The 11,293-nt window shown below is 53.6% G+C and overlaps 1 protein-coding gene across 1 annotated transcript in view; it reads left to right on the forward strand.

Moving 5' to 3' along the window:
• The window catches only part of VOLCADRAFT_98840 (uncharacterized protein), a gene marked incomplete at both ends in the record, with an annotated part of 27,023 nt that extends 20,553 nt beyond the window's left edge, over positions 1-6,470 (forward strand). Inside the window, 8 exons of the mRNA XM_002957686.1 lie at positions 1,811-1,933; positions 2,490-2,719; positions 3,172-3,279; positions 3,695-3,827; positions 4,237-4,379; positions 4,905-5,029; positions 6,102-6,138; positions 6,435-6,470. Of these exons, the coding sequence (XP_002957732.1) occupies positions 1,811-1,933; positions 2,490-2,719; positions 3,172-3,279; positions 3,695-3,827; positions 4,237-4,379; positions 4,905-5,029; positions 6,102-6,138; positions 6,435-6,470 (935 nt within the window). The remainder of the gene's footprint in view (positions 1-1,810; positions 1,934-2,489; positions 2,720-3,171; positions 3,280-3,694; positions 3,828-4,236; positions 4,380-4,904; positions 5,030-6,101; positions 6,139-6,434) is intronic.
• Positions 6,471-11,293: the final 4,823 nt, after the last annotated feature.

Here is an 11,293-nt window from a genome sequence, read left to right on the forward strand (position 1 = left end):
TGAGGATCCGCTCCGCCTTGTACCCAGGTTCGTGATGGGCAGCTCCACTTCCACCGGGGGGCTGCTGGGTAGGAGATGGACTGGCCCCAGGTGAAGCCGTCCCCTCCGGACTGCTGGCGAGGTGGTAAGCATTGCGAGACCACCTTTCCGGATCAAGATGCTGATTTCTTGCACCTTCACGCCGCTGGGGAGTGCCCGTTGCGGGCATTTGCTGATTCGCGGCCCGAGTAGCCCCTCTGCCTCAACGGGCGGTATTATCGCCCGTAATCTGTTTAAAATGGCCTTGCCCACTGGTCCATGTAGCTGGGCTTGTATGTCCGCGGGGTCGGAACCGGCCGGCCAATGGATTTCCATGGTAACCTGGTCCTGTTCCGCATGAAATGGTGTTCCTTCTGGAACCGTTTCCATTATTATGTCGATGTTCACAAACTTTCGTTCCGCTTGGGCGCGGCTTGGTTGTTGGCGAGCAGCTGGGGCTGTCGCCCGTCCATTTGAACGTTCATTTGGCGCGGAGGTCCGCGCCTGCCCATTTTCTGCCATTCTGGCCTATATTAACTCAAGCATAATTTTCGAGAGTTCTCCGTTTTTGTCGCGGTCGGCGAGGTCAGCCATAGGCAGTTCGTGGTCGCGTTTTAACGAATGTTACATTTGCTTTGTTGTTGTTGTTGTTGTTGTTACTCCTACTGTTGTATGCTACTGTTGTATGCTACTGTTGATGGGGTGTTACACTGTGGGCGGCTCGCCCGATAAAGGACGAGCACCGGGGGCCCTGACCGGGCCGAAACACAGCGCAGGGAAGGGCGCGCGGCTTTACGACCGTCTGTTCCTCCGCGCGCGCCTCATTCCCTCACTCGCGCCAACCGGGACACTCTCCCAGCCCCTGGCTAGGCAACACAGCGGCGCAGAAGACTGCAAACCGATCTATGCAAGAACCGCACGAAAGGCGCCACTTCGCCTGGCCTGCCTATTCACGCGCTCTCGTCCCTCTTGACCGCCAAAACCAGAACAAAAAGAAAACACCACCGGGGGCAGGGGCTCTACTCGGGGGCCTCCTCTACACACACAAAAACCAGGGCCCCACGCAGCCAGCAAGGCAAGGGAGACACGGAGGACCACGGGCCTGAGACGACACACCGCAAAAGCCGAGACACGGTTGCACAGAAAAGACCAACACAAAGCGAGTACTCGCACACTGGTCCTCGAAGGCCAGCTGTTCAACTACCACGAGCACGAACAACGAACACTTCCCGAGGGTGGCCACCACTTCCTCGCCGGTCCACTCACAAACGAGGCGAAACTGGTCCGCACGTCAGTCTCCTCCTGGGGGTTGCGGGCTCTTGGATGCAGCCCAGCGCGAGACACAGCAAAAACACCTAAAGCCGCGGGGGGGATGACAAGCCAGCACGGCGCCCCCCAATAAAGCCCGGAAAAGGCACGGCTCACAGACGCCGCCTGCTCCCGCTTACCACACCGAAACCCCTCCCCTCCTGACCCTGACCGGCCGGAACCAGCAACACCTGTTCTCCACCTCCAAACCCCTCTCCTCCACCGCTTTCCCACCTCTCCACTCCCACAAGCCACCTACTGTTGTATGCTACTGTTGTATGCTACTGTTGTATGCTACTGTTGTATGCTACTGTTGTATGCTACTGTTGTATGCTACTGTTGTATGCTACTGTTGTATGCTACTGTTGTATGCTACTGTTGTATGCTACTGTTGTATGCTACTGTTGTATGCTACTGTTGTATGCTACTGCTATCTGCTATCTGCTACTATTGATACTCTTGTCTGCTACTGGTACTGCCGCAGGGTGGTTTTTCTGGTACTCTCTCTTCAATACGTTTCTGGGAGCCGTACTGGGCAGCGGCGTGTTTTCCCAGCTGGGGACCTACCTGGCAGATCCCAGGAAGGTTCTGGACAAGATCGGACGAGGTGTGTATGTATGTATGTATATATGTATACGTGTATGTGTATCGCGTGTTTAGTGGGGAGGGAAGTGGAGGGGAGGGGAGGGGAGGGACCTTTTTTGAGATGGCGTCCTCAACAAAGAGGACATTGGTTGCGGCCACCCGGTTGATTGTTTACTGGCTTCAGGTGGGGGGGGTGAGAGTAGGAAGGCACACCTCCCATCGCAACAAGGACATGACTCCGGGACGCACATATGTCTGTGGTAGCTGTTTTTTATTCTTATGGGGGCCCCCGGGGGCACCGATTGGTTCCGGAGCTACTGGGGGGCCCCGGCGGGGGAGGAGGTTGCTGGCTGGGGTTACTTTAGGCGTCGACATTGCGTACTCTGCACATCGACAGTTATTCGTTTCTTTGACCTTTCTACACGCCCTTCTCTTTGTCCCCTCCACAACCCCAAAAGCCCTCCCATCCTCGTTTCGCCTGAAATGGAAAAAGATATATATAATGTCCTTTATGAAAAACATTTTTTTCTTCTGCCGTCCTCCTCCCCCTCCTGCCTTCTCGCACCGGCCCTCCCCAGCCCTTCCCAGCACTGCCAACTTCTTTGTCCAGTTCTGCATCGCCCGCGCCCTCTTCAGCAACTTCACGCGGCTGGTGTGGCCCCACGCCGGCGCCATGCTCACCGCCATCTTCCGATCCGTCACACCTGCCGTACTGGGTCTATGCCGGCCCAAATCCCTTCACGCGGCGGCTCTGGCACACATGCCGCCCTCAACACGTGCTATCAGCTACTATAACGCCATCCTGCAGGTAGACGCACGCACGTACGCACGTACGCAGTCTTAGGGGCTGTGGGGTTTGCGTTGTGGGGAAGTTGGTGCTGTGTGTATGTGTGTATGCGTGTGTTTCTGTTACCGGGCCTGACGCTGGCCATGCGCACCTAACCGTATACCCCAACGGGAACGACCGCCCAAGCACTCTCCCCCTAGCGCGAGGAGAGGGGGTTGAGACGAACCACTGGCGCTTGAAGCTGATACCAGGTAACCAGAATGATAGACAGTCCAGGAAGTGAGACAAATATTGCATCGGGAATATTTGCTGACAAGTGACAACTTTATTAGTGGTCTTGGTGGCGACATATGTGTGTAGAACTTGAGGCGGCAAAGAGGAAAAAAGAGGTGTTATGACTTTGATGAACGTTTTTGCTGCTGGTAAATGTGCTTGCTGACATGCAAGTGTTCCTCTCAACCCCACCCCCCCAGCTGACACACGCCTGGCCCAACCAACCCAACCAACCCAACCAACCCAGCCGGCCGACGTGGCGCGAAATAACAAAAGACAAAGCTCTCGAACCCCCTAGGACTCACCTGGTCAGGCGGCACAAGCGGCGGGCCAGGGCGCATGCAAAACAAAACGCAAGGAACTTGGTCAACAGCGGCAAATAAACAAGAAATGCATGCGAAGTGCCGCTGAAGGAAACTATGTTTTTCTATGCTTTTCCCCGGGCAGCACCTTTGCTGATACAGAAATGTACGAACATTACCTCGTTGCTCTTTTGGAACCCTAGGGATGGGGGTATTCCAAATCATAAGCCGCTTAAGACTTGGATGTGCCGTATGTATTGCTTATCCGTATCACCGTACCGCCGTACCCAATCCTCCGTACGCATCCATGTATATACACAAGGTCTCTGGATCCCTTCCTCTCCGAACCTTCCCCCTTCCTGGTCACTAAATTAATGTGTGACGCACATACATACACATACTGCTCGTCCACCGGTGTCAGGTGTTTATGTTTGGCTGTGCGTTCGCGGTGGTGGCCCCCGTCATCCTGCCGTGCTGCTGGCTGTTCTTCATGACGGGTTTTGTGGCCTACCGGTATTCCGTACTGTACGTGTACGAACGCAGCTACGAATCCGGTGAGTTGCTCTGTGAACTATATTAGCCTAAAGCTGATAACGTCAGGATTTTATCGTCATTAGATTGTAACAATTGCGACATCTTCTCCCTCCTCTCCCTCCTCTCCCTCCTCTCCCTCCTCTCCCTCCTCTCCCTCCTCTCCCTCCTCTCCCTCCTCTCCCTCCTCTCCCTCCTCTCCCTCCTCTCCCTCCTCTCCCTCCTCTCCCTCCTCTCCCTCCTCTCCCTCCTCTCCCTCCTCTCCCTCCTCTCCCTCCTCTCCCTCCTCTCCCTCCTCTCCCTCCTCTCCCTCCTCTCCCTCCTCTCCCTCCTCTCCCTCCTCTCCCTCCTCTCCCTCCTCTCCCTCCTCTCCCTCGGTGCTAAGCCCCCTTTTCCTCTCCATTGCCCTTGGGCTGCCCTGCCGTACACCAGGGGGCCGCATGTGGCCGGTGCTGTGCAACCAGATGTTTGGATTTCTGTTGCTGATGGAAGCCTTCACAGGCACCGTGTTTTTGGTCAACCAGGCCTGGATACTTGCGGGCGTGACGTGGGTCACCCTCACGCCGCTGCTGCTGGTGCGTTGGGGGTTTGGAGGGTTTGGGGGGTAAGGGGGGATGGTTTGATGGGGGGGGATTGGGGGCTTTAGGGTTGTGGCGGGAGAGGAGGGTGCGGGGAGTTGGGCTGGGGGTTACAGGTTTCGGGGCGTGCGAGTTCGAGCTGGGCGCTTACTGAGATGTCTTTCCTCATGCCAATTCTGCATCGGCGGCTGTAGCTGCTGTATAGCAGTTGTAGCAGCAGCTGGGTGATGAGGGGAGGGGAGGGGTTTCGGCGGGTGGGGTCCCGGGAAAGAGGACAAAGAGAAAAATCGGTGGAAAGGAGGTGCTTACATGGCCATGCACTGATTAATGAGTGCAACTCCTTTATACATACCATACATGCTTACTTACCTACGGACACAAATTGGTTACAATCCGCCATAAATGTTTGCATTCTTGTTTGCATACTTTGTACTTCTTGATCTTTAGGCGTAGTAGGCTTCCCTCTTCCCTGTTCCAACATTACACCCCCAAACACCCCCCCCCCCGCCCACACACACACAGATGTTCTGGCGGTACTGCTCCCGATACTACTTAGAGCCCATGCACTTCCCGCCGTTGTCAGTGGTGGCTTCGGAGCCGCGAGGTGTACGACTAAGCCCCCTGGTGTACATGCCACCTGCATTGAGGTGGGGGGTGGGGGGGGAGGTAGGGGCCGTGCGCGCATTTGTATGTGTGTGTATGTTTGTGTGTGTATGTATCTGTTACATACCGATTGGGACCTGACGCTGGCCAGGGGCACCTAACCGTATACCCCAACGGGAACGACCGCCGAAGCACTCCATCATTGGAGGGGCGTTATATCGGCCAGAGTCCTAACCGCTCACCCTCATTATCGCAAGGCGCCATCACCTGTTCGAATCCTCCAGCCAGCTACACACACACCAGCTCAGACGCCCAGCAACGTCCCTTCCACCGAAAGCGCATGCTCTACAGCTGCGCGATCTGCCAATGGCTGCACTCCACTCACACCGGTGCGCCAATCGCGCCACCTTATCCTTGCGAATCCTGCCGCCGCCGCCCGGTTTCGTTATCCAACCACTATCCGGTATATACAGCCTCTGGTCCAGGCCCTATGTAGGATTTTTCCTCCGCCACTGCTCTGCGACAGTGTGTAGATCTTGATGGTGAGCTCCCCCTCCAGCCGCCCAGCGCACTGGAGGAACCTCAGTGTCTCATCTCATCAGCATTCGACACACCGATCCATTTCACCCCTTGGGGGGTGGGACCAGTGTGTGTCTGTGTTTGTGCGTATATATGTTTGTATGTGTGTACGTAACAGGAAGATAGTATGGCCTAGCTACGAAGTGCCCGTGATGGGGCACGTCGTGTTTGTCTGGTCGGCGCTTATGGGGTTCGCCTGTGCGTGTACGGAAGTGAGTGTATGGCCACGTGTTGTGGTGAGTGGTGTGTTGTACCGTGTATATGTATCGGACCGGGACAGGCACTGGCCTAGGCAACACAAACTAAGCCCTAACTAACCTTAACCGTAAACCCAACTAACATTCACAAACACTGGATAACGGCAAGACCGCCGATGAACCCCGGTTGCGGTGGGGGCCTTGTCCGTGTCGTACCTTGCTTCAAGAAGAATCCCGAAATGATGCAGTCCCTCTTCCCCCTGGGGGGCCGCTGGCCCCGTTGGGTTGTGTGCATGTGCGTGTGCGTGCGTCCATGTCGCATGTCGTACTTGCCGTACAGGCCTGGCGCGGTGGGCTGGTACCCGGAGCAAGGCAAGGTGAGTTCGTACGGATCCGCGGGGTCCACGGATGGCTGTCATGTCGCGATGCCGACATGTGTGTGTGTTTCTGTGTGTGTGTGTGCGGATGTGGATGTCACGGACAGATAGGGCCCACTAATACCCACCACCACGACGGCGAAATTGAGGGTCCTGCAGCTGGTCATCGTGCTTGCCGTACATCCCATCTGGTTGTCGTATCTTTTACTGTGGTGGTGGTGAAGGTGGTGGGGAGCCACAGGCGGATCCGCAACTGCCGCACCTTGACCTTATCCTGCTCCGAAACCCGACCGCAGGTGTGGGAGAAGTACGGCATCCCCAAGCACTGGTGATATGATACCGTACGTCCGAGCCGGGACCCCAGTCGTGAGTGTGTTGTGTGCCGGGGGCGGTAGGGGGCGGTGGTGGCGGGACGGGTGGTGAGGAGCTGAGGGGCTGAGGAAGCGGAAGCGGACGTGGGTCCTGACTCTCTGTGAGGTCAACACCTAATGAGGCACATCAGTATATGTGTATGTGTATATGTATATGCATAAGTGTATACATGTATGTATATATGTAATACGTATATGTATATGTACATACGCATATACATATACATACATGTACTGCTTTATCGTTGGTTTTCACCGTTGTCGCCTTCTTCTCCCTTTGTGGTCGCAGTGCAGCCGTTGTCGCCGTCGCGGGCTCTCGATAGCCACCTGAGCTATCTTGTCCCTCCACCTGTCCATATCTATCATTAACCCTACTATCCTGTCTATCTATATAGTTACAAGTTACAAGTTACAAGTGCCGCACGAGTGCGGGGGGTTGGGGGTCCGTCAAAGCCGGGAGGCCATGGACTATATATATCTATTTTGTGTGGTGATGCCGAAGGAATGAATCCGTTCGGGTTGGTTATGGTCGTTATGGTCGTTGTTGGTGGTTGGATGACCGGGAAACCCCACCCGCCACCCTGAACATTTCTGCGCATGTGTATCATACCCACCGACCTCCTCACCCATTTCTATTAATAGAAATGGGTGAGGAGGTCGGTGGATATGATACACATGCGCATGATATACAACGATATATGTACAACACGGTGACGTGTGGTGGTGCTGATGTTGTGGTGCTTACGTTACCTTCCTCCGCTGCATACTATTCTTCCATGTACAACACACTTGTTGACGTACATACGTACATACGTACATACACATATAAAACATTTATACAAGCTGTTCATCCGAAGGGGGCAGTAGTCCCCCCTTCCCAACGTAGGTAGACGGGGAGAATGTGATGAACAAGAACAGGAACTCTTAGGCTCTTTCCTCTCGCTTTCGTGGGCTTCGGCTTTTCTGTCCGTTGGGATTGCAGTGATAGTGTTGTTGGAGCTTTGTCGGATTGGCGTTGGTCAAAATGGCCGTGTGTCATTTCACACTGTGGATGTGGCGGTAGCACCACCACCACCTTTGTTGGACAGCGGCTGTGTTGACCACACGGGCCGTTCGGCGGGGCGGGTTGCGCAACCTACCCGCCATGTGGGTCTGGGCGTAGCAGCTTCATTCCGTAGCGAAAATGTCCGAGCGAAAATGCGAACCTAGCAAGTCGTGTATTTGAACGCTTAAATTAATTATTAAGGCGCTGTTTTGTCTTTTTGCAGTTGGTGGCTTTCACCTTTCGGTGAGAGGAAGCAGGGGAAATGACGTGTGCGTATCTGCGTATGTATGTGTGTATGGACGGTGTATGGTCTGTTTTGTCCCGCAAACCATCGTCTGCTTCTCCCAGCACCAATAATCCATCGTGCGCATGGCAGCGGGAATGGCAGATGTGGGCAGCACAAGCATTAACTAACCCTGCAGGCTGCTGTTGCATTCATTGCGTGGCCCCTATTTAGGCAACCTCAGATGCCCCCTCAGTAAATTCGAAATGGAAAAAAAGAATCGAGGCGCGACATTCTGTATCCGACCTAAAAGTTTGGTCGTTAAGAGAAGTGGAAGTGAGCTTTACACCAATTGGGAAATGATATGATATATTTACAAAATATATGAAGTCGTTTTTGGTCTGGAGATGAACCTGCAATTTGCGACTTCGCGATCCTACGTATAATTCCTGAGTAAACACTTGACGTCGTCGGGAGCATGAGTGACAGTTTATGGATCCGCACCACGCTGGATTGTTGGTGGTTGCTGAACCCTCTGTCTCTGCAGATGTTCGGGTGAGTGGATGAGGAGGGATCCCTGAAGGCTGGATCAACCGCCTTGGACTTGCAGTTCGTATGGCGTGGTACAGTGTGGTAATGTGGATGGAGCTGTACGGTGCTCAATCCAATATACGATATGCCGGGTATGGCTGCGATATAGGTATTGGACCGGCTGGTAGAGGTCACTGGAGGGTTGCCGCCGCGTGAATGCGGAGGAGGGAATGATTATTGCTGATAAGAGGAAAGGCCTGATACGACCTCGCCTCGCCTGACGGAAGTGCTGTAAGGCGGAGAGTCATACAGTCGGGTGTGTTAGGGGTGTGCTATGACTTCCTTTTTTGAAAGAACGTAGTTGGTGGTTGAGTCATTGCGGACAGGGCCGTACCGCTGCATGTGCGACCTACATACATAATATGACGATGACGGCCAAACGGGACTGTGGCCATAAAGGCCGTGTGAAAGGTGCTTCCATTCGGGCTGCGGTGCCAAAACAGGCCAGCGCATTCAAATGAGGACGTTGGCGTGAAGCCGTACTGCGTGATGAGGGACAAGGAAGGATTTGGCTTCTGAGCGCATCCGCACGATTGATTCGGTTCGGAATTTGGATATTTGGTACTGCCGCCGCCGTTGCTGCTGCTGCTGCTGCTGCTGCTGCTGCTGCTGCTGCGTAGCTTCTTCCGCAGCTCTAAGGGAAAATTGAGGTTTGAGCTTTTAGCTTTGCTCGAAGGGCAGTTGGCCGGGGCACTGCCGGAGACACATAGAAATAGAGGACATGGCGGAGATAGTCACACACTGCCGCACAGACGAACCGGCCAGGCCAAAAGTGGTTCTGCTGGCATCTCACGAAATTGTTTGTTAACGGTGGCGGAAATTTCAGCACAAATCGGATCCCATCGGGTTGATATGGCCTAAAGCGTGCCCAGAACAGCAGCCATCCATATGCACAGATAAATATGCCTCTCAGGATCATGCCAGAATATTTGCAACGATTAATGTCAGGTGTTGAACTTTAGTATGGTGTACGTAATTAATCTCCTATTCGGTTAGGGGCTATATCACGTGCAGCTCATATAGTAAATCAATCGATTTCACTGCCACAAGGGAGTCACCAAGATTTATTATAGCTTCAAAGGAGAACGCTTGATGCAAAAGCTGCTCAGATAAGGAATCCCTTTTGCTTTTCGGAAGGTCTTCAACACATCATTACGTAAACTCCGATGTCCAGTGCCCTTTTGCACCTTTCGTAAACATGTCCGATTGATACGAAAGCAGTTGTTCGAAACGCTGTTAGGGCAATTTTTCCGGACGACATGGGCGGTACAAATGTTACTTGTTTTCAGGTGGTTGTCGTGATCGTGATATGGTCATAAACGGTTTCTTGGAAAGGACTCAGATGTTGCAATTGTTTGTTTTGCTCTGCCTAGACATTCTTGTGAAAGTATAACTGCAGTCTTGACGTCTTAGCCGATTATTCTCCTGGTTCAATCTCAAGGTCAGCTGCCGCTCCATTACGTGCACATCACCATCGCAAAAAGCTTCCATAGGTTTACCACCCTATTTCCATACTTCATGATAGATCTATCATGGTTCTAGCTTGCATGGTTCAAATGCGCTGAGCTTACAATCTGTACTGTGCGTCCGTGTCGCTGCCTTCTGTACTGCTGTCATTCAGGACAATGGCTGTGACTTGCTTTCCCTGGTTTAAGAGAACTGGAAAATTACCAAAAGCGTTTCGGGATGCACCCAATTCTGAGGACGCTGATTCTCCGCGGGTGCAAGCATCTCGCAAGGCTCTATTTGAACAAGTCCCTGCTGCCTCGCCGCCGGGTCAACACACGGCGCAAGGCGCGAGTAATGGCTATCGAACATCAGCCTCCATAAGTGACGGGAAATTAGCGGTCACTGTGCGTAGCCAGCGTCAGCGAATCAACACAGATTACACCCTAATCCGCGCGCGCGAATCTTACGAAACCGTCTGACCCTCCCTCAACCGTCTTTTAACGAAACGCAGGCTTCTGCCAACCGTTGCAATAATGCCAATGCTATTCGTGACTCCTTGATCATGTCGACGACCTCAGAAATGATAACCATCGTGACGGTGGCGAGCGAAGAATGCATTTATCAGAATACAGCTTCAGTCGCCTGGCTGGGGCCGTACATGGTCGAACATGTGACGCCTCGCGCGAGCATGGAAAGCTTGACCACGTCTAAAGCCAAAAGCCATTCTCCTGCCGTAGGAGCAGGATCAGGGCCCGCGGGAGCGCGGATATGCATGAGTGGTGGCACCAGCAGTGGTCTGCCGTCGCTGCACCACCATTACCAGCGACACCACCACCACCACCACCACAACCACTGCCAACGACGAGGCGGCATTCTGTCGGAAATCTTCTCTTGTGAACCGGAAAAGCTAAAATTCATGTTGGACGAGTTGATACCGGACAACGGCCAGCCGAACGAATGGAAAGGTAACTCGCACAGGCTTACATAGGAAACAAACTGAATTAACCGTTTCGTAACACTTGGTTTTTATTCTTTATAAATTTAATTAGTCTTTACTGTTTTGGCAAAGACCTAGCGACAGAGAGCCTATCGCGTCAACGTAAGTTTCCGAGGGTTCCGAGGGAGCAACGAAGGATAAAAGACTTTTGCCGCTTTGCTCTTTCCGCTTTTGCACATCATGTGACATCTTCCATAGCTGTTGCGATCGACGTTTTGTCAGGGGTATAAATCGTGCCCATGAATTTGCATGCCCACTTGCTGTATTGCTCCACACTTTCTGTTTACTGGTTGCTCTCCTACTGACCGGTTGTAACTCCCCAGGTGTCGTACGAATGGAGGTGAGGACGCCTCGTCGTACGCCGTTCTGTCAGTTCCCCGCCCTCGACGTCGCCGCCAATTCCACCAACCCCGCCGCCGCCGCCGCAGCAGCAGCAGCAGCAGCTACCGCCGCCGTTGCACCTGCGGGGGATGTCGTTG

Source organism: Volvox carteri (assembly GCF_000143455.1).
Source record: "Volvox carteri f. nagariensis unplaced genomic scaffold VOLCAscaffold_78, whole genome shotgun sequence".
In the NCBI taxonomy this organism is placed as follows: domain Eukaryota; kingdom Viridiplantae; phylum Chlorophyta; class Chlorophyceae; order Chlamydomonadales; family Volvocaceae; genus Volvox; species Volvox carteri.